This window comes from Mesocricetus auratus, unplaced genomic scaffold (genome assembly GCF_017639785.1).
Source record: "Mesocricetus auratus isolate SY011 unplaced genomic scaffold, BCM_Maur_2.0 Super-Scaffold_100004, whole genome shotgun sequence".
Taxonomy (NCBI): Eukaryota; Metazoa; Chordata; class Mammalia; order Rodentia; family Cricetidae; genus Mesocricetus; species Mesocricetus auratus.
In genome coordinates this window covers 97,202,224-97,227,549 of record NW_024429189.1, presented here as the reverse complement: position 1 = coordinate 97,227,549, position 25,326 = coordinate 97,202,224, and the positions used below count along the sequence as shown (strand labels likewise).

The following is a 25,326-nucleotide window of genomic DNA, read 5'->3' as shown; positions in this document are numbered from 1 at the left end:
CAAGACCATCCTGATTTACCCTTCTCCAGTCCTTTTGTCCATGTTTTCCCCCTTAGGTTTTTCAAGACAGGATTTCTCAGTGTAACCCTGGCTGTCCCGGAATGCCCTCTGTAGACCAGGCTGGCCTCAAACTCAAAGATCCGCCTGCCTCTGCCTCCTAAGCACTGGGATTAAAGACGTGCATCGCCATGCCTGGCTTGCATCCATCTTTCTTTATCATTTATCTATTTATAGGCAAGATCTTGATACATAGCTGTGGCTGTCCTGGAACTCACTATGTAGACCAGGCTGGCTTCCAATTCATCAAAATTTGCCCGCTTCTGCCTCCTGAGTGCTGGTATCAAAGATGTGCGCCATCATGGCTGGCTTCTTGAGCCCGTTTCCCATCTACCCTTGCTAGTTCCTCTTTTGAAAGCGTAACCATTTTCACTATTGGGAATGCATCGTCATCTTCACTGTATAAATGACAAATCAGGCTTGAAAAGTTTATGTGGCCTCTCAAAGTCACCAAACCGTTCTGGTGAAAGCTTCGCCCCAGCCCCTGGCATTTGTATACCCAAAGAGTCTGGAATGTTCTGGTGGAAGTTCCACCTCAAGCCCCCTCTCCTATCTCTCTCCAAACCCTCCGCATCTCAGAAAGCCCACCTAATGATGACCCCGCTCCCAGAGATACTCAAGACCACTCCCACAGCGTACTTAAACTGTTCCCTCAGAAAACACACTTGTGGTTTTCTGCTCTCTCTTTCCCATTTCCTCGCTGGGAGGGCTGGATAAACCATCCTGAAGCGTTGTATCCATCAAACGTGTTTTTTTTTTTTTTCCTAATTCGGTTTGATTTGGTCTAATTTGGATTGCTGCATTGGTGGCGAGGCTTATGGGGTGCAGAAACTTTTCAAAAACCTTGATGGTAACCCTAGGATTCGAGCCTGTGCGAAGCTGATCAATTACTTCCGATCTATCCGAGGTACTATTCTTCCCTCTGCACAATCTAGGCTACTCCCTTACCTTTGGTACTAGAAAATGTCAGTGGAAAACGTTGACTGGAGTCTTTTGAGCCTCGGCGGCTCCCGGACTGACGCAAGCGGAAGTAGAAGGCCGCTGGCCGGAAGTGAGTTGTGGAGCAGTTGATGCTGCAGGGCTCTGTGTGTTGACTTACTGTCTGCGGCCTGGGACTGGAGCTGGGGAGCTCTCTTTGGGGGCCTCAGGTGAGTGGGCATCCGGGGAGGACCCGACTCGGCTTACTGCCTGTCCCACCGGGCGGGCCGCGCCCCCCGCCTTCCCGCCTTCCCGCTTCTCCCGGGCTGCCGCGCCGAGGCGGTGCTTCCCAGCCGGCGACCCGGGCGCCACCTGAGAGCCCCTCTCAGTATCTGGGCCACCTTCGCCACTCCAGACTGCTGTGACTGCGCACAAAAGACTTCCCTGAGGGCGCTTTTGACCCCCTGTGAAGTGGAGATCGTGTCTGTCCGTGTCTCCCTGGGCTGATACGGCACGTTCTGTTCCGCCCCTCTCCACATGTAGCCTGCGCGCAAAGCCCTGGGCATGCCGCTCTCGGGTGGGTGCTGCGGGTCGCTGTTTCTTTTTCTTTTCTTTCTTGTAGTTTTTAGAGACAGGGTTTCCCTGTGTAGCCTGGCTGTCCTGGAGCTCTCTTTGTAGACCAGGCTGGCCTCGAACTCACAAAGATCCACCTGCCTCTGCCTCCGGAGTGCTCAGATTAAAGGCGTGCGCCACCAACGCCCGGCCGAGTCGGTGTTTCTTAACCAGTTTCTCGCCAGAAAGCATTTTGAACAGCGTCTGGGTTAGGGCTTGGGACGGGGTGAGGTAGTGGGACGTACACCTTCATATTTTTTAGTAGTTTCTGGTTGTACCAGCCCAACTCGAAGTAGTAGCGTTTGCCTCCTTTCAGTTCAAATCTTGACGTCTCCTTGCTCTGGCTCTAGGATCTTTGGACAGCAGTCTTTATACTTTGCATATTCATGAGCCTTCTTGGGGGCTTCGTTGTTCATTCAGTGTGGACATCTGGGCATTGGTTGCTTCATCCTGTGGAGCTCCTATCTGGGTATTTCAATGTCAGAGCTAACTGGTATTCTATGCTCTTGTTTTCTGAACTGTGCCCATAGTGTGAGTACTCAGAAAGTGTCTTTGTAGAACTAGGTTCTTAGGCCTACTGTCCTCAGTTGCCACAGGCTAGCCCTAGGTGATTTAGTTCTGCTTGGTAGACCAATTTAAAGTCTGAAGACCACTCCTTGCTTCATACTGAGAAAATGGGTCATTTTGGCAGTTGTTCCGGGCTGCTATGTCTGTGTGTCTTCCACACTTAGTGGTTTATTTTTTTCTGCTTCCCAATGAAGCCTTGGCATGCATTGTGTAAATAAGTCAAGTTAATTTTTTTCTTTATTTTTATTTTATGTGTATAGGCGTTTTGCCTTTGTGCATGTCTGTATGCAGTGCTGGAGGAGGCCAGAAGAGGACATCGGATCTTCTGGGACTTGAATTATAGTTGGTTGTGAGCCAAAGTGTGGGCTGGGAATCGAACCCTGACCCTCTGGGAGAGCAGTCAGTGCTCTTAAACATTGAGCCATCTCTCCTGCCAGTAAGTCAACTTTTATATAAAGGAATTCTGGCCAGGGGTGGTAGTGCACACCTTTAATCCCAGCACTCAGGAAATAGAGGAGGTACATCTCTGAGTTTGAGGCCAGACAGGGCTATAGTAAGACACTGTACTCTCCCACCCCACTTAAAAAAGGGGAAATCTTAAGTCTCTTACTTTGAGACCTCAAAAATTGGAAAAACAGGTAAAAAACCAAAATAACAATAAAAACCCAAGTGTTTGGTTGTATGTGACTGGAATTATTGTTGAGAGTTTTCTCTCCTGGCCGTGTGGGTCTTTGTATTTATCTTTACTTGACTGCTCATTAGCCATTCTTGCTTCTAATCCTCTCACATGGAGTTCAAGGACTGCCTCTACTGGCTACTATTAGGGCTAACTGAGGTGCCTGTTTAGCATATCAAAGTGGACCTGGCTGCCAGGTTCTACCAGCGATTCTCAGTACCTATTACAGAGTCATCCTGGCTGTCATACCCTGCTCCTACCCTAAACTCTCCAGCCCAAGAGCTGGGCTTCGTTCCTCCAGCTTCTCTGATTCCTACACACCTTCAGCCATTTTGACCACCTTCCTTTTTGCTAAGAGCCCCTTTTCCTCTTGACCACTGCCCTTAGTTCCCACTCTCCTGAACTCTCGTCTTCTGCCTCTCCCGCCTCCCTCGCCCACATGGCCCAGTGCAGTCTGTCCACCATGTTCACTCTGGACTCTTCCAGACGCCTCCCTCTCCTTATGCTCTCTTTCATATTTACAATAAACCTCCTCAACCCACACCTAGCAGCAGTCATGTTCTAGTTTGCCCTCATTCACCTACATAGTTTGAGGCCAGTCTAGGTAGGATACATGAGACCCTGTCTTTTTGTTGTTTGTTTCTTGGAGACAGGGTTTCTTTGAAACATCATTTATTTGGGTAGCTCTGGCTGTCCTGGAACTCCCTCTGTAGACCAGGCTGGCTCCAAACTCAAAGAGATCCACCTGCCTCTGCCTCCTGAGTGCTAGGATTAATTAAAGACATGTGCCACCACTGCCCAACTGAAATCCTGCCTTTAAAAAAAAGAAGAAAAAAAAAAAAAGAGGAGGGGAGGAAAAAGGGATGGTTTGTGCTAGATTTGGGCTTCCCTTCCCCAGCTTTGATCTTGCTGTGGTTTGGCCCAGAGACCCTTATCTTGACCTCTGCACCTCTGTACTCCAGACTACTGGTTGGTTCTGCTCCTGTGTGGGAAGAAAAGGGAAGAAATGTCCTAGGTAACATCTCACTGACAGCTTAGGGTCCTTACTGTCAGTTTATAAGCCTTTGTGTCAGGAGACTTTAGACCCTAGAAAAAGTTAGGGACTAAGGCTATAGCAAGCCTAGTATTTATGAGGCCCTGAGTTTGATTACTAGCACTGCAAAAAAAACAAAACAAAAAAAGACAATATGAGAATCAGTAGTTGGTAATTGTATATACTAAATGATCATACACTTAATTGATTCACAGTTGCCATGGATGCACTTTTCTTCCTGGTTCCCTTTTTCTAACTTCTGGACTATGGTATAAGATGGCCTTGCTGAGGCATGTATCTGGAAGATAGAAAGGTAAGATTTCTGGATTCTATATTATCACATTGTTCTGGGTGGTTGAGCAGTACCTTTTGGAAATGCCACTGCTCTGAAACTGTACTGTGGTCTATTAGCATCCTAAAGAGGAGATAGAAAGGAGGATATGCTTAGAAAATTTAAACTAGGCAGGGAGCTTAGTATAGTGACATCAGGTTGGACCCTGTAAGGAGCCAGCAATTAATAATTAATTAGTTTCCAGGTTTCTTGTTTGTACTCTGAGAAACCTTGAGGAAAGAATTAACTAACTGTCCACCTATTTTCTCTACCTGGCAGCACATGTCCTCTCTGCAACGCTCTTCCTACTGTCTTACTCTGCCTCTTCTCCCCCACCCACCATCTTCTTGCCAGTCCGTGGTGGTGCACGCCGGAGGCAGAGGCAGGCAGGTCTCTGTGAGTTTGAGGCCAGCCTGGTGTACAGGGTGAGTTCCAGGACAACCTCCAAAGCCACAGAGAAACCCTGTCTCAAAAAAAACCAAAAAAAAAAAAAAAAAAAAAAAAAGATGGGAGATCTTACTGTGTAGCCCTGGCTAGCTGGGAGCTTGCTGTATAGACCAAGCTGGCTTCAAAACCACAGAGCTCTACCTACCCCTGCCTTTTTAGTACTGGGATTAAAGTAATGCACCACTAGGCTTGGCTTTTTGTTGTTTTGGTTTTTCTTTTTTTTTTTTTTTAAGATTTATTTATTAATTATGCATACACTGTTCTGCCTGCATATATACCTGCATGCCATAAGAGGGCACCAGATCTCATTACAGATGGTTATGAGCTACCATGTGGTTGCTTGAATTGAACTCAGGACCTTTGGAAGAACAGCCAGTATACTTAAATTCTGAACCGTCTCTTTAGCCCTGGGTTTTCAAGACAGGGTTTCTCTATGTAACAGCCCTGGCTGTCCTGGAACTCACTCTGTAGATCAGGCTGGCCTTGAACTCACATAGATCCACCTGCTTCTGCTTCCCAAGGTCTGGGACTCAAAGCGTACACCAACATGCCTGGTTAGACTTGGCTGTTTTGTTTTTGAGACAGTGTCTCATATATCCCAGCCTGGCTTCAAACTCACCAGATAATTAAGGATGACCCATGACTCCTGCCTCCACCTCACAAGTGCTAGGATTACAGGCATGCACCACCACACCTCGAGCACATGTATTTTGTAAATTTAGCTTTTGTTAAAGTTGTGCGTGTTTATGATTTAAATAGTTCAACAGAGCTTGTAGCACTGTCAGTTCTTTCCAGTTTCTTCCTCCATTTTTGTTCCCCAAAATCGTTTTGAACAGTCTTTTCCTTTTGGCACCTATTGGTTTATTTCTTTTTCTTTGAGGTTTGATCTAGTATTATAGCAACATGATTAAGAGAAGATAACACATTTGTATTGCTCTTTCTTCCTTCCGGTCTTCCTGCTTTCATGTGGTACTAGGGAGTGAACTTGGCCTCAGTATGGTAGGCAATGAACAAATACTGAGCTATACTCATGGGCCCTTTTTTTATTGTTTCTGTTTTTAGTTTTATTTTATGTATATTAGTGTTTTGCCTAAATAAATATATGTGCACTACATGCTTATCTACCCATGGAAGTCAGAAGAGGGCATCACATCTTCTGGAACTGGAATTATAGATGATTGTTAGCCACCATGAAGGTATTGGAAGTTGAACCCCAGTTCTCCAAAAGAGCAGCAAGTGCTTTTGAGACTGGGACACACTAAGTTGCCCAGGTAGAATTTTGTATCCTAGCTCAGCCTCCTGAGTAACTGGGATTTCAGGTATGAGCCATCATATAGCTCCCTCCCTCTCTCTGTCTGTTTTGATTTTGAAACAGACTCTTAATTGTATTCTACTTTTATTTATGTATATGTGTATGTGAGTAAGTGCCATGTGTATGAGTGTGCCTGTAAAGGCCAGCAAGGGCATCACTCCCTTGGAGGTACAGTTACAGAGGTTTTTGAGTTTTTGAACTCAGATCCTCTGGAAAAGCAGAAAGTTTTTTAATCATGGAGGTATCTATACAGCCACTCCCCCTTTTTTCTTTTTAAAATTGGAAACAAGATCTTAGTGTAGACCATGTTGACATCAAACTCATGATCTTACTGCTTCAGCCTCTTAAGTGCTGAGGTATATGCACCACTACACCTGTATACCTGGCAAAAATTTCTGTTAGTGTTATTACTGGGTTATTTTTCTGTCTGTCTAACCCTAGATTATCCATTAGAAGTTCTTTCCCAGATATTGCCCATCTATTTCTTCCAACATGAACTGATTGCTCTCTCTCTCTCTCTTTTTTTTTTTTTTTTTTTTTTTTGGTTTTTCTAGACAGGGTTTCTCTGTGGCTTTGGAGGCTGTCCTGGAACTAGCTCTTGTAGACCAGACTGGTCTCGAACTCATAGAGATCCACCTGCCTCTGCCTCCCGAGTGCTGGGATTAAAGGCCTGAGCCACCAACGCCCAGCCTTAATTCTTCTTTTTAAAATTTCCTTTAAATTTATTTTATTTTACAGGTAGAAAGGTTTTGCCTGATTGTATGTATGCATGCATGCCTGGTGCCCTCGTTGTTCAGAAAAGGGCATCAGATCTTAGGAACTGGAGTTGTAAGTTCCAATGTGCGTGCTGGGAAATGAACTAGGATCCTCTGCAAGTGTTTTTAATTATTGAGCTAGCTTTCCAGCCCTTAAAACTATTTATTTACTTATTTATTTGGTTTTTGGTTTTTTGAGACAGGGTTTCTTTGTGTAGCTCTGGCTATCCTGGAACTCACTCTGTAGATTAACCTGGCTTTGAACTCAGATCTGCCTGCCTCTGCCTCCCAAGTACTGGGATTAACGGTGTGTGCCCATTCTTTTTTAGAATTATTTTATTTCATGTGCCTGCATGTTTTGCCTGCATGTATGTCTATGTACCATGTTCATGCAGTGCCCACAGAGCCCAGAGGAGGGCATTAGATCCCCTGGAACTGGAATTACAGATGCTGTGAGCCATGTGGCTTCTGGAAATCAAATCCCAGTCTGCAAGACTGCTCGACTTGAGCAGTCAAACTGCTCTGGAAGAGCAGTCAATGCTTTCAATCGCCCTGCCATGTCTCCAGCTCCTCAGTCCCTACAACTCTTAATTTTTCCATCTCAAGTATCTCTTGCCACTTTTAGGTCTTCAGTTAATGATACTTTTTTTTTAAAGATTTATTTATTTATTATGAACACAGTGTTCTGCCTCCATGTCTGTCTTCATGCCAGAAGAAGGTGCCAGATCTCATTACAGATGGTTGTGAACTCAGGTCCTCTGGAAAAGCAGCCAGTGTTCTTAACCTCTGAGCCATCTCTCCAGCCCAGATACTATTTTTTTGTAGAATGTTCTTCAATATCCATTCTTTCATATAGTTGTCACTTTCTGAGTCTTCATTTTTTTTCCTGTGATAGGCAGGAGATGCTCTTGAGCTGACCAAGTATTAATATTCTAGCTCCTGGCATCTGGAAATCTGGGAGAGTAGCTACTTCCTGAATTGCATTGCTACCTCTGTGTACTAATAGTGTGGCTTTTGGAGTCTGTGACAGCAAGCTCCATTCCATCTTTTACTTCTGTATCATATATGAAAGACTTCTTATTTTTCCTTATGAGAATTTCCTTGATCTTGTAAAATCTCTTATTCATAAATAATACTGAAATAATAAACCTACCTTACAGAAGTATTGTTAGAATGAGAATTAAGTGGGGTGTGGTGGCACATGCCTTTAATTCCAGCACTTGGGAGGCAGAGGCAGGCGGATCTTTCCCAAGTTCCAGTCTTGTCAGAACTACATAATGAGATCCTGTCTCAAAAAACTAAAGGGAGATGGAGGTTGGTTCATGTCAAATAGTTTATTTAGGACTCTAAGCCTTGAAGGGAGACTAATGAGAGGAGAGGAGGAAACAAGAAAGGATAATGGTGGGGAGAAAAACAGATTATATGTTGTCTCGTGTGCAGAATTTAGACTACACTCGAAAGCGGGGTGGTACTTGGGAGATGGCTCAGTGAATAAAGTGCTTGACCCACATGCCCGAGGGCCCACGTTTGGATCCCCAGAACCTTCAATAAAAAAACTGGATATGATGTGTCATGTGCCTGTAATCCTAGCCCTCCTTGAGAGGTGGAGGCTGGAAGATCCCCAGGGCTCATTGGCCAGTCTATCCAATTGTGACCTTCAGATTCAGTAACAGATGATGTCTCTAAAATAAAGTGATGAACCATACAGGAAGACACCACATTGACCTCTTGTCTCCATATATGTACAGCACACACAATAGTAAGAGCAGAATTGGGACAAGAAACTGTAGTGGAGGGGTGTGAATATGAGCAATATATAATGATGTACATGTATGGACATGTCATAAATAAAACCCATTATTTTGGGCCATCGAGATGGCTAAAGGCACTTGTCACCAATTCTGGCAATCTGAGTTCAATCCTTAGGACCCTCATGGTAGAAGAAGAAAACTGACTCCTGCAAGTTGTCTTGTGACCTTCACACATGTGCCACAGTATGAGTGTCTCCACGTACACTAACACACACATTAAGTAAATAATTGTAAAAATAATTATGTTTAAATATTTAAAAACCTATTGTTCATTAACACAGATTTTAATTAGGAAAACTAAAAAAGACTGTATGGGTACAGAAGAGGCCCTAAGATAGTTGGGGCTCTTGTTATTTCCATTTTAGAACTTAATCTGTTAATTTTTTTTATTTATTTATTTTTTTTTTTGGTTTTTCGAGACAGGGTTTCTCTGTGGCTTTGGAGGCTGTCCTGGAACTCACTCTGTAGACCAGGCTGGCCTCGAACTCACAGAGATCCACCTGCCTCTGCCTCCCGAGTGCTGGGATTAAAGGCGTGCGCCACAATCTGTTTATTTTTTTTTTTGTCTTTGTTTTGAGACAGGCTTTCATCTAGCCACAGCCTTCTATTTACTTATTTTATGTGTGTGGGTGTTTTGTTTGCATATATGTTTGTGCACTATGTGCCTGTAGAGGCCAGAAGAGGGTATTGGCTCCCCTGGGGCTGGAATTATAGATGGTTGTAAGCCACCATATGGGTGCTGGAAATTGGATCTTGGCTCTTCTGGAAGAACAGCCAGCACTCTTACCTAATGAGCCATCTCTCCAGTCCAGTCTTCTTTTTTTAAGATAAAAATCTCAGTATGAAGTCATGGCTAAACTAGAACTATGTAGACAATGTTTGCCTCAACTTATAGGGGTCCCTCTGCCTTTGCTTTCTGAGTGCTGAGATTATAAGTGTGTGTTTCCTGTCCAGTTATAGAGTTAATTTTCTTTCCTTATCCCCCCTTTTTCCTTTGTTTTTGAGACAAGATCTCCCCCCCCCCCCAGTTTCTTTTTCTTTTTCTTTTTTTTCTTTTTTTTTTTTGGTTTTTTGAAACAGGGTTTCTTTGGCTTTGGCTTTGGAGGCTGTTCTGGAACTAGCTCTTGTAGACCAGGCTGGTCTCGAACTCATAGAGATCTGCCGATCCACCTGCCTCTGCCTTCTCAGTGCTGGGATTAAAAGTGTGCACCACCAGCCAGGTGGTGGTGGCACATGCCTTTAATCCCAGCACTCGGGAGGCAGAGGCAGGCGGATCTCTGTGAGTTCGAGGCTGGGCTGGACCAATAGCCTCCAAAACAATACAGAGAAACCCTGTCTCGAAAAACCAAAAAAAAAAAAAAAAAAAAAAAGTGTGCACCACCACTGCCTGGCTGCAGTTTCTTTTTTTATTAATTTATTTTTTACATTCCAATCTTAGTTCCTCCTTCCCCTCCTCTCACTCCCTCCACTCTCTCCCCACCCTCACCTCCCATCTGCTCCTCAAGAGGGTAGGGCCTCCCCTAGGAAGTCTATTAAGTCTGTCTCATCATCTCATTGAGGCAGGACCAGGACACCTCTCTACTCACCACATCCCAATGTCTAGGCCGGGCAAGGTATCTGTCCATATAGAATGGGCTACACTATTCAGTTTGTGCATTAGTGTTAGATCTTGGACCCACTGCCAGTGGCCTCATATATTGTCTCAGTCACACCATTGTCACCTATATTAAGGGAGTCTAGTTTGGTCTTATGCAGGTTCTCCATTTGTCAGACCTGAGTCAGTGATCTCTCACTAGCTTAGGTCAGCTGTTTCTGTGGGTTTTCCCATCATAGTCTTGTCTCCTTTGTTCATATATTGCTTCTCCCTCACTTCGATTGTACTCCAGGAGCTTGGCCCAATGGTTAGTTGGAGACAAGATCTCTTTATTATAGCCCTGGCTGTCCTAGAACTCTGTGTAGACCAGGCTGGCCTTGAGCTCAGAGATGTACCTGCCTCTGCCACTAAAGTGCTGGGATTAAAAGTGTGCACCACCGTGCCTGGTTTATAAAGGCAATTTTAAAAAATGTTTTCTATATTTATTTCTTTTTATGTGTATGAATGTTTTGACTGCATGTGTATGTTTATGTGCTGCATTCATGTCTAGTGCCTACAAAATCCAGAAGAGGGTGTCAGATCCCTGCAACTGGATTTGGTTGTGAGCCTCCATGGGCGTGTTGACAGCTAAACCTGTGTCTCCTGTAAAACCAGCAAATGTATTTAACCATGAAGACATCTTTGTCTCAAAGAGAAGTAATTTTTTAAATTATTGTTTGTAGGCCCAGGGATACAGCTCACCCAGTCAAGTACTTGTTTAGTATGCAGAAGGTTCTGGGTTCAATCCCCAATACGTCATAAAACAGGCATCGTAGCACACACCTGTAGTTCAAGCACTAGGATGGGAGGCAGAAGGCTCAGAAGGTCAGGCCATCTCAACTATGTGGTGAATTTGATACTAACCTGCACTACTTCACCCCAGAAAACAAACAAAAAATTATAAAAAGTTACCTTTTTTTTTTTGGTTTTTCGAGACAGACTCTGTATTGTTTTGGAGGCTATCGGTCCAGCCCAGCCTCGAACTCACAGAGATCCGCCTGCCTCTGCCTCCCGAGTGCTGGGATTAAAGGCATGTGCCACCACCGCCCAGCGTGGCTTGGTACCTTTTCTGAGTACCACATGCCCGTCTTGCTTCTCTCTGTGTCTGCTGGAGACTCCTCAGACTTTGCCCTTCTTTCCAACATTCTCTGTTTGGCTCTCCAAAGATCACTCATGCATGGCTTTGCCAACAGCCCAGCCATGTTTCATGAGTTCCAATGTGGCTTGTTGGTACCTTTGCATAGCCCTGGACAGACATGACTGCTCCTAGGTATGGTGGAGGAGAAAGTACTGTAGATAAAAAGGGAGAGTGTTGCCAGAGGCAGAGACATCTGGAAGAGTCCAGAGTGGACATGACCCTGAGCCATGTGAGGAGACTGGGATGGGAAGGGAGAGGGAAGAGGGGGAACGAGGTGCAGCAGCCAAGAGGGCAAAAGGTGTAAAGAAGAGCAGGTAACCAAAATGTCTGGGTTACAAAGGGAAGAGCCTCTGGCGGGAGAGGGCAGCCAGCCCCTGGGCTGGAGAAGTTTGGGGGGGGGGTGCCAGCCTTAAGGTGTTAAGTGAAGCTTTTTCTTTGCTAGCCGCTTTGGTTTATCCCCCGCCAGCCGCCTGGGCTCTGCCGCATTGCAGTCCCCAAATAATCACACAAGACGCTGTATTAATTATTAAGCTGTTGGCCTTTGTTTGTCTCTTACTGGCTAGCTCTGACTTAAGTAATTACCCCATAATTGTTAATCTAAGTATTTCTCTTACCGGAGAATAGTTCCAGGCTTCCTACCCTATGGCGGTTACATCTCGAACTCTCCTGTGTTTCTCCTTCCCAGAATCCTCCTGGACTCCTAGCCCTACCTATCTAGATTCCTATTGGCCAGCAGTAATTTATTAACATATACACAGCTTCCCCAACATTAAGGACCCTGTAACAGGTAGGGACTAAGGGATCTTAGGAGAACCTGGTGGCCAGGCCTGCTTTGATATGTTAAATAGGCACTTCAGCCATTTGTTCAGGGTTTGGGACCTAACAGGCTTAAAGCGGAGAGGAAGAGATTTCAGAAGATCATTCATGGAAATTTTTCACCAATAACCTTGTATGGTCCATTGATTGGCTGCTCACATCTCCTTGGACTTTGCTAGTAAGTATGAAAGAAAAAAGCATTGAAGAAAGAAAAAAAGAATACAGACTAGAGAGATGGCTCAGTGGTTAAAACACTGTTGCTCTTGCAGAGGACTACATCAGTTCTCAGCATCTATATGGAGGCTAACATGAGACTCCAGTCTCAGAGGACCCAACACCTTGCCTCCACTGCACACGAGTGATACACATACATACAAGCAGGCAAAGCACTCACATACAAAAATGAAAAAATAAATCTTTGCTGTTGTTTTGTCTTTTGTTTTTGAGCCAGGGCCTCACCATGTAGCCCTGGCTGTCCTGGAACTCACTATGTAGACCAGGATGGCCTCAAACTCAGAAATATGCCTACCTATCCCTCCTGAGTATTGGGATTAAAGTCATGTGCCACCACACCTAGCAGGAAAAAAATAACTTTGTTTTTTCAAGAAGAGGTAGAGGAACATGGGAGATCCAGTTTCATGGCCTGCTCATTTTTTTCTGTGGGAGAAAATTGGAGATTGTACTGCTTCTAGCCAAGCGAGGACCTAGTTAGTACCTGATTCAGTGGCAGCCTTACCAATCTGCCTCCCCCCATTCCCCCCCAGGAGACCTGTACTGTCCCTGGGCTTGTCGGCAGGACAGTCATGAACTGGGATTCCTTGTACCTTGAAGCACTTTGAATGGCTCTTTTCTACTAGGGACCAACAGTGAACAGGCTTCTGAACTTCGCTTCCCCCCATTCCCATGCATGAGTTTTTGAGCATGCTTCCCAGGTCCTGATTATCTGGACTAGTGGTCTAAATTCTATTCTAAGCAATCTGGAAGTGGGGTGATGGCACCCACCTGTAATCCCAGCATCTAGTAAGTAGATGGAGGCAAGAATGTCATGAATTTGAGGCCAGCGTAAGCTACATAATAAGACCACTTAGAAAACAAAGCAGCCCAAGAGGACAGTCGGCCTTTTCTAAGAGGAATAGCACCCAAACTGCCAGGACTCTATAATTAAATTTGTACTGTAAGAACTGGGAGGGTTACTGTCGTTATAATTAATTAAAGCTTATACCTGCTTTAAAGCAAATTAAGGGACTGAAGAGATAGTTTGACCTGCCGAGAAGCTAAGGTTGTAGTCCTCCTTGATGTGAGCATTAAAATTTCCCAAAGCCATGCCTGGAATTTAGGATTTATCCTGTGTTTTCTTCATGTTCTTTGAAATGGAAGTTCTCATTATTTAGATTTTGTTGGTTATTCTTAGTTCCTGATCCTTCCTACTGTAAAGAATCATTGCAGAGTTGAGTTGATACCTTCTGCTTAGTTCTGTCAGTCACGGTACAACTCTTGCATAATCCTCTCTTAACTCTAGCATATTTTTATTTTAAAACTGAACCTCAGCCAGATGTGGTGGTTTGTCTTTTATCCCAGCACTTGGGAGACAGAGATAGGAACATTTCTGTGAGTTTGAGGCCAGCCTGGTTTACAAAGTAAGATCTAGGCTAGCCAAGACTACAGAGTGAGACCCTGTTTATCAAACAACAACAACAACAAAAACTCAAAAAACAAAAAACCAGCAACAAAAAACTGAACCTAGAGAAGAATAGAATCACAAAGTGCCTGTTGTGGGCTGGAGAAATGGCTCAGCAGTTAAGAGCACTGTCTGCTCTTCCAGAGGTCCTGAGTTCAATTCCCAGCGCCCACACGGCTATTCACTGTCATTCATAACTGTAGTCACATGAAAGCTCATGCCCTCATCTGGTGTGCAAAACACCCATACACATAAACAAAAGCTTAAAAGAACAGTGGGTTTTTTGTACTTTGAGAGAACCTGAGCTCAGTTCCCGCTACCCAAGTCTAGTGGCTCACAAGTGCTTGTAACTCCAGCTCAAGAGGATCCAACTCTTCTCTGACCTCAGATACCAATTACACCGCTAGTGTACAGACATACATGCAGACAAAACATCCATATGCATCAAATAAATATTGAAAAAAATGAAGCAAATCCCACTTTTTCCTTTATACTATTAGCATGGCAGCTTTTACAAATGTCCTTATTCTCCAGATGACTCATGTGTGTTGATAGTAAAGAAATGACTTGCTTACTTTTACCCCCAGCTTCCTTTTGGAAATCTGCCTTCCCCATCCTGTCCTTCTCTACAAGGAAGTGAGTTTAGGTTAAGTAGCAATCTAGAAACCACGTAATATTGTTTCAGGTGTGAGATTTTTCTTGTTTGCAAAGCACAATTTGCTTTCACACTTGATGGCTTGTGCTTTGGGTATTCACAAACATTAGTCATACTTGCATGGACAATAGTCCACCCTGCATCTTTTTTTTGTTTGTTTTTTTTTTGTTTTTACGAGACAGGGTTTCTCTGTATTGTTTTGGAGGCTGTCGGTCCAGCCCGGCCTCAAAATCACAGAGATCCGCCTGCCTCTGCCTCCCGAGTGCTGGGATTAAAAGCGTGTGTCACCACCGCCCGGCTCACCCTGCATCTTTATATCTCTTTTTTTCCTTTTGTCTTTTGAGATGGGGCCTCACAAGGTAGTCCTGGCTGGCCTGAAACTCGAATAGTTCCTCTTCCCTCTACCTCCCAAATATTGGTATTAAAGGGTGTGTGCCACCACACCTGGCTGCACCTATTTCTTATAATGTGTAAAGTTTGTATTATAGGTAGAAGCCACTCATTCTTCATCTACCCTTTTTTCAGTATCTGGCACCAATTCTGGCCCCATCATTTGTGGCCCACGACTCTGTGGTATGCTGAAGATTTACAGGCAGTTTCTGTGGAACATCTCCCTGTCCGTCTCTAATCAAGTACCACATAAACAAGAACTTGCCTAGACACACGTGTGAGGACTGTGCTCTGGCTGCCAAAAAGATCATTATAGGCTCCAGAATGGCAGCCACTCTCAAGTTGTTTAAACTTTTAAAATACCAAGCATCTTGTAATCCTTCTGCCTACCGTGCAGCCCAAAGCATGGCATATTGGAATATGGAAAACAGCACACATCATGGGGGACAGAACCTTCCTGATTATAATAGCTCCTGCCATCCTGTCAGAGAAGTTAAGAACATTGGTGATACCACCTTGTCACAGAGAATCTGCACAACCAGCAGTGCCCACCTGGATTTGGAATTCAACAAAGCTTCTACTGTTAAGGCCAGCACATTGCATCCAGGCTCACCCAGTGCCAAAAGAACTGGTAAAGAGGATGTAGAGGTTTTTGATTCCTTCGAAGGAATCCGAGTGTTCTTAAAGCTAAGGCCAGAGTACCAGCTTCACAGCTATAACAGATCTGAGACTCACCAACCCCTGTCTGTTTCAGACGGTGAACTAATTTTGCACAAAGTCAGAGTTCATCAAAATAAACTCCAGCCAGAAGTCATTACTGCTTATTTTTGTAAGCTGAGTTCTCTGCCAGCAGAACAGCATTCTGTTTTGCTGTCCAGTAACAGCTTTGCTTTGCTCTGCCAACTGAGTGTGAAAAACATGCAGCTCTTTACTACCTCGGATCTGATCAGTATTTTGAAAGCCTTTGTTGATTTAAGAATACCTCTCTCCCCTTCAATGCTGGATGCGTATGAAACCAGATTTTGCCGTCAGGTGTGGGAGATGAATCTGAATCAACTTCTCCTGGTCGCTGATCTTTGGCGGAACTTGGGCCACAGAGTGCCTCGTTTTTTGAATTTTTTTTTTAGTTACCTTCACTTACACTGGAAAGAGCTATCCTTGTCTCAGCTGATTCACTTAATTTATATTATAGGTGAAAATCGTCAGGTACCACAGGACCTAATGCAAAAACTGGAATCACTGATCCTTAAGTATGTTGATCTGATAAATTTAGAGGAGGTTGGTACAATCTGTTTGGGGTTTTTTAAGTCAAGTAGTAATCTCTCTGAATTTGTCATGCGGAAAATTGGAGATGTAGCTTGTGCTAACATGCAGCATCTCAGCAGCCATACCTTAGTTCACATTCTTAAAATGTTCCGCTTCACTCATGTAGATCATGTGAATTTCATGAGGCGGTTTGGAGACATTGCTCCTCAGCGAATCCCTTCTTTGGGGGTTCAGGGTGTTATGCACCTCACTCTTGCCTGCTCTGCCTTACGCTTCCTGGATGAAAGAGTAATGAATGCAGTAGCTGCCTCTTTGCCTCCAAGGGTAACACACTGTCGAAGTAAAGATGTTGCCAAAATTCTGTGGTCATTTGGAACCCTGAACTATAAACCACCCAACACAGAAGAATTTTATTCCAGTCTGATAAATGAAATCCACAGAAAGATGCCTGAATTCAATCAGTACCCGGAGCACCTTCTGACCTCCCTGCTTGGCTTGGCTTTTTCTGAATACTTCCCGACTGAGTTCATCAATGTTGCTCTAAGTCCAGAGTTTGTCAGGTTAGCTCAAGAGAATAGTAAGTTTGAACTCACTAAGGAACTGTATACTCTTGATGGTACAGTTGCCATTGAGTGTCCAGATTACGAGGGTAATCGTCTTAATTCTCACCTTCAGCAAGAGGCATCTGTAACACTGTGGAATTTAGCACGCAAGGATATGAAATCGAAGCCTGAATTCTTAGAAGCTCTCTATTTACTTGAGACCATTTTAGGTGGCCCCCAGTACATCAAGCACCATATGATTTTGCCGCATACCCGATCTTCTGACTTAGAAGTTCAGCTTGATGCTAACATGAAGCCATTACCGATTAACAGTGAAGTGACACCAGTAGAAGACCTAGCCCAATTACGGTTTAAGCAAGTGGGAGTCAGCCTCACAGATGATTTGATGGATCAGTTGCTAAGGGGAAAAGCCAAGAGGTATTTCAAGGGGGAAAGTGAGTTAGAGACTGGCCAGCCACCTATGGAGTTAAGAAAGAAGACAGCCATACCCTTGGTGGACTCCACTTGTAATGTGACAGATAGATCAGGGCATGTGGGGATAGATGGCCTGTGCCCTGTAGCCCACATGCAGCCTCCACTAGTGAAGTTAGCTATTCAGTTGACAAACAAGAACCAATATTGCTATGGTACCAGGGTTCTGCTTGGACTGCACAATATGAAGAGGAGGCAGCTGGTTCGAATTGGATACCGAGTGGTAGAATTATCCTACTGGGAATGGCTTCCATTACTGAAACGAACTCGCTTAGAGAAGCTAGCATACCTTCACGAGAAAGTGTTCACCTCTGCTCTCTGAAGGGCCTTCATCGGTATTTATGTTCATAAAAGCAACAGGTACATACCCTACACCTTTAGGTTGAGCATCCTTAGCCAGAAAAATGAAAGTCAAAAATGTTCCAAAATCTGATTCTGAGTTCTGACACATTTCAAATCAGGGATATTCAAGTGGCAGTCTATGCAGATACCCCAGACTTGAAATCTGAAGCACCTCTGGTCCTGAGTATTCGATATAGGGATTCTCAACCTGTTTCAGCCAACTAATTACAAAAATGTAGGTGGATAATAGAACCATCTATCAAGTAGCTGTAGGTATACTCTTCTGTTGCAGAGCCTCTAGCTATGTTACTAAGGAGTATGTATAACCTATGGTAGTGACAAGCTGCTGTAGTTGTGCATTTTTCTCAGAATAAATAAGCATCTTCAAAATGACCTTGAGCCACAAAATCTTATGCATTTTTTCTTTATCTGTTAGTCTCAGTTACAGTTATTTTTAGGTGGTGTTTTATTTTTGTTTTAATTACTATCGTGTGTGTGTGTGTGTGTGTGTGTGTGTGCACGCGCGCGTGCGTGCTGGGAACCAAACTTGGGTTTTCTACAAGAATAGTAGCACCGTTTTTTCTTTTGGTCTTTTGAGAAAGTGTTTCTTTGAATAACAGCGCTGGTTGCCTTGGAACTTGCTCTGTAGACCAGGCTGGTCTTTAACTCAGTCTCACTGAGATCCATCTGTCTCTGCCTCCTGAGTGCTGGGACTAAAGGCATGTGCCACCACTACCTCCTGGCTTGTTTTGTTTTTATATTGCCCTAGCTATCTTGGAGCTCTCTATCTTAGCCTTGGACTCACAGATAGCCATCTTCCTCCACCTCCCAAGTGCTGGTATTAAAAGACTGGTATCACCATGATTAGCCAAATGGGACAGACTTAAGTCTGAGAAAAACATTCATTGTTTATGTGAAGCAGTTTAGGTAAGCTCTGTTTGGTAAGTTGGGCAACCCATAGACACAGAATCAAGATGTTATCTTGGGGTTTAGAGTCACAGAAGAGATCTGAATAAGATTGTGTTGAGTTAGGGTTTAATAGGCATTGATTTAAGTTGAAAATTTCAGGAAAAATAAGGCTCTGAAGTAAAGTAACAAGGTCAGGGTCAAATTTGCCTCCTCATCTTACTCAGGATCCCACAGAGTTTTCAGTCAGTATTACTAAGGTATTGAGTAAGATGTTAATCTTGATATTTTTTTCTTTTTTGTTTCTCGAGACAGGGTTTCTCTAAAACTTTGGAGACTGTCCTACAATGTGCTCTATAGACCAGACTGGCCTCAAACTCACAGAGATCCACTTGTCTTTGCTAGGAGTAAAGGCTTGAGCTACCACCATCAGGCTAATCTTGATAGCTTTCTAAGAGGAAAAGCTACTCAATTTTTTTCTGAAGAGCCAAAACAGGGCTAAGGATGTGATTCATTGACAGTGTATTTGCCACCCGTGTGAGATGCTGGATTGATCCCCAGCATAAAAATAAAACATCACATGTGCCTCAAACACTAAGCCTTTGCCTTGCCTGCATATAACATCAAATTGTGTTTAGTCTTTCTGTCCTGGTGTGCATTGTGTGGGAAAGGCTAGAAGAGCTGTCTTTCATTTTAACTTGCTCTGAAAATTGTTGCAAGTCACACTTTTTCTTGGATGGACAGGTAACTCGGTTTAGAAATAATACGAAGTACTATGTGTCTTTAAAAGCTAAAGTCTCCAATTTCTGAAATTGCTCACACATCAGTGTTTCACCTACTTTAAGGTTAAATGCTTTTCCAGTATTTGACAGATGACCCTACCTCTCTGCTAACCTGTTTGGACCTACTCTTTAAAATATATGTGTCTTCCAGAATTACTTTCTATTACATTCTCATGAAACTCAGAAGTTCCATTGTTTAAGTCAGCTACTTCTGTGTAAGCCCCAAATGGTATTCATTCAAGTGCTCAGAGTGCCATGGTCACCTTAATCTCTTCTAAAGCAGCACTCTATACTTCCCCGCCTCCAGGTTTTGAACCTCAACAGCAACAAAAGTCAGCTTGGTTGCTTCAAGCTCTGGGGTACACAGATGGCTGCCTTTTAGAGATGGTGACTCATCCCATTTGCCCAGAACTTACCCCACTTCAGCATTGAAAAGTCCCTTGTTGTAGGAAATCCCTTAGTCCTGAGTAGACCAGTACCTAGTAGATAATTCCTCTTGACTCTTCCCTTCCTAAGCCTGAGCACTGGAAGGTGGAAGAAACAGATTTGTCCTTGCACAGAGTGTGGATGTAGATGCTCAGTCCTTACATGTCTGAGACCTGAGTAATCCAGTTCAGTGTTTAATTACATACCTCAACTTTAAGCACAAAAAGGAAAATATCCTTAACTGTCCAGTCTAGTTAATTTCTACATGCCCACATTGCTTTCCAAAAGTGTGTGTGCATTCCTTGATGAGGGGTCTTATTTCTGTGGTGCTGGGGATCTAACCCAAGGCCTGTGGATTTGAGTCAAGTGTTCAACACCAAGCCTATATCTCCAATCAATCCCTAACTTTTTTTTTTTTTTTTGAGACAGACTTACTGTGTAGCCCAGTCTGGCCTTGAATTCTCTAAGTTGTCCTGGGTCAGCTTCCAAAGTTGTCCTTCACCTTAGACCTCCACACATGCTTTGGCATGTTGTGTGACACTCCCCCACCCCCAACCCCATATAAATATTTTTAAATTGATAGCAATTTTGCTGGTCATAGTAGCTCATACCTGTGATACCAGCAATTGTCAGACTGAAACAGGAGAATTGCCACATGTTCCATGCCATCCTGGGCTACATACTGAGTTCCAGACCAGCCTGAGCTACAGAGTAAGACTCTTGTCTCAAAAAAAAAAAAAAAAACAAAAAACAAAAAACCAAAAAAAAACCAAAACAAAATAAACCTAATCAATTTCTTAGAAAACTTCGAAAATTTTTTTTCAGTACACTCAGTAATACTTGGGACATAGTCCATATTCCTTGTTTTTCTTATGAATAATATCTCTGCCTCAAAAAAAGTCAAGAGGGAAAATATGCCAAAGGAAAACCTGAGTAGTTTGTACCTTAGTGCTCATCTTTGCTGTCTTCATGCCCTTCCTGTATAATAGAAAGATTGTGAAAACCCGTCAGCCAGAAGAAAGAGGGGCCCTTTGAAGGTTGAATTGCTTCTAAGTGGTTCAAAATTGCTTTTGTCATCTAAATTAATGGCTGACCTCATTAATGTCCTTTATCTCCCTTGTTACAAGCCTTCAGTTACTTATGACCAGTAGCTTTCAAATTTTTTGTTGTTGTTTGGTACAGGTTGTCATATAGTCTAGACTGGTTTTGAACTCCTATGTAGCCAGGGATGACTTTGAAATGCTAATATTCCTGCCTTCACCTCTTGAATACTGGTATTACAGGTGTGTGTCAGCACTGCAGGTTTATATGAGAAAGGAATCAAATCTAGGGCCTTGTATACACTAGCCAGGGATACTGCAAATGGAGCTACATCACCAACTTGAGAATTTGAAGAGTTATTTTGGTTTTGTGTGTGTGTGTGTGTGTGTGTGTGTGTGTGTGTGTGTGTGTGTGTGTGTGTTGGTTCTGTTCTGGGGATCGAACACAGACCCTTTTAAGTGATTGACCACCCACTTTACAACTGAGTTATATTCTCAGCTCTTTGTGTGTCTGTGTCAATGTGTGCACATATAGGTGTGTGCACATGTAGGTGTGTGTGGAGGCACATCAGGTGTGTCTTCATCAATCATTTTATTTTTTTAGACAGGGTCTCTCACTGAACCTGAAGCTCACCAATTGGTTAGACTGGCTGCTCATCAAGTCCTGAGATCGCCTGTATATGCCTCTTTAGCACAAGGTAGATTACAGGTGTGTGCAGCCACACATGGTTTTATGTGAGTATTAGAGATCTGAAGTCACTTTATCAATTAAGCCATCTCCTCAGCCCATTGTTTTATTTACTACAGCCTTTCTTAAAAAATTTCTTTCACATACAAACCTTGAATGAGGAAGTAAGTAAGTATATGTCTTACTTAGGGTTTGTATTGCTGTGAGAGACACCATGACCATGGAAGCTCTTACAAAGGAAAGCATTTAATTGGGGTGGCTTGCTTATAGTTCAAAGGTTTAGTCCATTATTGTCATGGCAGGGAGCAAGGCAGCATGTAGGCAGACATGGTGCTAGAAAAGGAGCTGAGAGTTCTTAAATCTAGACTCACAGGCAACTGGAAGTGGTCTGCCTCACTGGGTGTAGCTTGAGCATAAGAAACCTCAAAGCCCACCCCTGTGATGACACACTTCCTCCAGAAAGACCACACCTCCTGTTAGTGTCATTCCATTTTTAAATGTTTTACAATTTAATTTGTTACTGTATTGTGTGTGTGATGTGTATGTGTAAGTTTGAACATGTAGAGGTCAGAGATCAACTTTTGTAAGTCAGTTCTGTACCCCCACTTTCAGTTCCAGCAATCAAACTTAGGTCATAAGACTGGCATAGCAAGTACTTTTACCCACTGACACGTCTCACCAGCCTTGTGCGTGGTGTGTGTGTGTGTGTGTGTGTGTGTGTGTGTGTGTGTGTGTGTGTGTGTGGTTTTGAAATAGGGTCTTGGCCGGGTGTTGGTGGCGCACTCCTTTAATCCCAGCACTTGGGAGGCAGAGGCAGGCGGATCTCTGTGAATTCGAGGCCAGCCTGGTCTACAGAGCAAGTTCTAGGACAGCCAGGGTTACAAAGAGGAACACTGTCTGCAAAAACAACAAAAAAATTGTATTACATTTACTAGGAGACATGTCTGCCTCAGCATGTGTGCATGTGTGTGTGTTTTCTCCTACTCTGTGGGTCCTGGAGATGGAACTCGGGTCATCAGATTTGATGGAAAGTGCTTTTGCCCACTGAGCCATATCAGAGGCTTTTATTCCAAAGAAGCATTTTCTTATGAGAATGAGTAAGGATAGCAACTATTACAGAATTCTGAAAGTTCTAGTAATACAGAGTCAAAAATAAGAATTATCTAACCACAGCACTTGAGAACCAGAGGCAAACAGATCTCTGTGAGTTTGAGGCTAGCCTGATCTACAGAATGAGTTTGAAGACTGTTATATACAAAAAAAAACCACCCCCTCAAAAAAAAAACCAACAACAGAATTATCACTTCAGAAGGCCTACTGTCACTATTATTGATATTATAAAACCCCAAGTAAACCTACCTGACATCTGTTAGAATTAGTGAGTTCAAGCCCTAATGATGTCAGTCAGTGGTAGAATGCCTCGTGTACATGAAGCTCAACTCCCAGCACCACCAAAAACCTCTGAAAATAAAATAAAAAATGAATAAACTCATCACATACAAAGGCCCTGAAGTGTATATTTTCCTATAAGTAGAGTAACTGGTCCACAAAAGTAATGCAGATTGGCATGATGGTACATGCCTGTAACCTCAGTACTAGAGCAATGGAGAACTTGAGGCTTGTCTTGGCTACATAGTAAGTTCAAGGCCAGCCTAAGCTACTTGCCAACCTGCTTTAAACAACAAAAATTAATAGGTTAAGATCCAATTTACCATCATATGACCAAACCAGGCCCCCTGAATGTGGGTGTCAGTTGAAAAGTCAGGCAATCTATGGGACCTCTGGCAGTGGAACCAGTATTTATCTCTAGTGCACACATTTTGGGAACCCATTCCCTATGAAGGGATACTCTCTTAGTCTAGATACATGGGGGAGGGCCTAGGTCCTGCCCCAAATGATGTGACAGACTTTGATGATCCCCCTTGGGAGGCCTCACCCGCCCTAGGGAGTGGAAGGGGGATGGAATAGGGGGGTGAGGTTGGTAGGAGGTATGGGAGGATGGGAGAGAGAGGGAACTGGGATTGGTATGGAAAATAAGGTTGTAATTTAAATTTAAAAATATTGACAAAAAAGATCCAATTTATTATAATTGAAATCTTTAAAAACATAGAATTTGTTAAAAAAAATGTAAGGTAAAGTTAAGACTAAAGGGGGAAAGACAGAAATCTAAAATGTCTATCTCAGGTCTGGTGTGGCAGCACACATGTATAATCCTGGCACTTGGGAAGTGAAGGCAGGGAGATCAGTAGTCAGGTGTCTCTTTCTGCATAGTGATCTTGAGGCCACTACAAGAGTGAAGGCAGGCTGATTTACTATTGGATTATTCTTTATCCATGCTGTTTGAAAACTATTTCAAAGCAATTTTATGCTCTATGACATAAATATTTTAGACAAAGATTAATTTAAGCTCTCAGGCTACAGATTTTATTACTATTTTTAAAATTGTTTTTAGTGTTTAAGACATGGTCTCTTTACATAGCCCTGGCTGCCTTGGAACTCCAAGATCTGCCTACCTTTGTCTCTAGTTCTGGGATTAAAGGCCTGTGCCACCAAATCTGATCTACCCCTGCTTTATAATAGCCCAAGTAAAGGATCCTGTTCCTACCTTAATGATATTGAGTTGCTTGGGATAAACAATTATTTTAATTTCTCATGTGTCTCAAAAGGAGCATGTCAGGTAGAGAATAATTGTCTTAGCAGCTTAAGAAAACGTTTTGCATGATGTGGGACGGTTAGGTGCATGTATGTGTGCTGTAGTGCAAGGAGCATGGTGGTGCTAATGGCTGGAATGGTCTTAGGGATAGACCAGAACACTACCCAGAGAGTCAGCTGAGAAAAGATATACCTTGGGTATGTTGTAGTTGTCAGCTAATGTGTTGTACTAGCTGCCTGTACCCTACTGTACTAATTAGTTTTTGATAAACTTCACACAAGCTAAGAGTCATCTGGGAAGAGAAAGAACCTCAGTTGGGAAAAAAAAATGGGGGATGGAGAGATGGCTCAGTAGTTAAGAAAACCAACTGCTCCTCCAGAGGCCCCATCAAATGGCAGCTTGTAACCATCTGTAACTCCAGTCTCAAGATCTGACATGCCCTTCTGGCTTCCATAGGCACCAGGAATGCATGTGGTACACAGTTATACACACACACACACACACACACACACACACACACACACACACACACACACACACAAAGGCCTCTAGCCAGCTGAAGTGGCATACGCCTCTAATCCCAGCACTGAAGACACAAAGTCAGGCAGATCTCTGAGTTTGAGGCCAGCCTAGTCTACACAGTGAGTTCCAGTGCAGCCAAAGCTACTTTAGAGAGACCCGAGACTCAAAAGCTAAAAACAAAACAAAACAAAAAGCCTCCATCAGATAAGCCTGTAGGCAAGTCTGTGGGCCATTTTCTTAATTAACAATTGATGTGGGATGGCGTAGCCCACAGTGGGCAGTGCCAGCCCTTCGCAGGAGGTCTGGGGGAGTATAAAAAACCAGAAAATGGAGTAACTCATGAAGTTTAGAAAGCTAGTAAGCTGCATTATCCTGTGGCCTCTGCTCCGGTTTCCTGCCTCCAGGTTGCTGCTTAGTTTTCCTGTCCTGACTTCCCACAGGGATGGACTGTGGTGTGGAAGTGTAAGCCAACTAAATCCTTTCTCCAGCAACAAAATGCAGATTAATACAGTGTCGTAGTTACTGTTCTATTGCAGGGGGAGACACCATAACCAAGGTAGCTTATAGAAAAAAGCTCTTAATTTGGAAGCTTGCTTACAGTTTCGGGGGAGTAGCCCTTGGTCATCATGGCAAGGAGCATGGTGACAGGCAGGCAGTCTTGGTGCTGGAGAAGTAGCTGAGAGCTCACAGTTATAGGCAGAAAGAGAAACAGAGACAGAGACAGACTGGGTCTGGTGTGAGCTTTTGAACCCTCCTCCAGTGATACACTGTAATGATATCTTGTTTATAATCTAACAAATAAAACTTGCCTGAAGATCAGAGGGTGGAGCTAGTCACT

The 25,326-nt window shown here is 43.5% G+C and overlaps 2 protein-coding genes across 6 annotated transcripts in view; both read left to right on the top strand.

The window, feature by feature from the left end:
• The first annotated feature begins 1,076 nt into the window (after positions 1-1,076).
• Fastkd5 (FAST kinase domains 5) lies at positions 1,077-17,864 on the top strand. 2 transcript variants are annotated; one of them, XM_013112419.3, is made up of 2 exons: positions 1,077-1,205; positions 14,965-17,864. In XM_013112419.3, the coding sequence occupies exon 2, from the start codon at positions 15,154-15,156 to the stop codon at positions 17,449-17,451; it is 2,298 nt and encodes a 765-aa protein (XP_012967873.1). In that variant the 5' UTR covers positions 1,077-1,205; positions 14,965-15,153; the 3' UTR covers positions 17,452-17,864. The 2 variants fall into 2 exon arrangements, with proteins under 2 accessions (XP_012967873.1, XP_021081999.1); XM_021226340.2 differs by lacking the exon at positions 1,077-1,205 and adding an exon at positions 4,075-4,176.
• Ubox5 (U-box domain containing 5) overlaps positions 1,110-25,326 on the top strand; it is a 35,964-nt gene continuing 11,747 nt past the window's right edge. For 2 of the 4 annotated variants that reach the window (XM_040746298.1, XM_040746295.1), the window contains exon 1: positions 4,079-4,176. The gene's annotated coding sequence lies outside the window, so the exon portion shown is untranslated. Of the gene's footprint in view, positions 1,206-4,078; positions 4,177-25,326 lie in introns of those variants that run through there. The other 2 variants (XM_040746296.1, XM_040746297.1) reach the window with 2 other exon arrangements.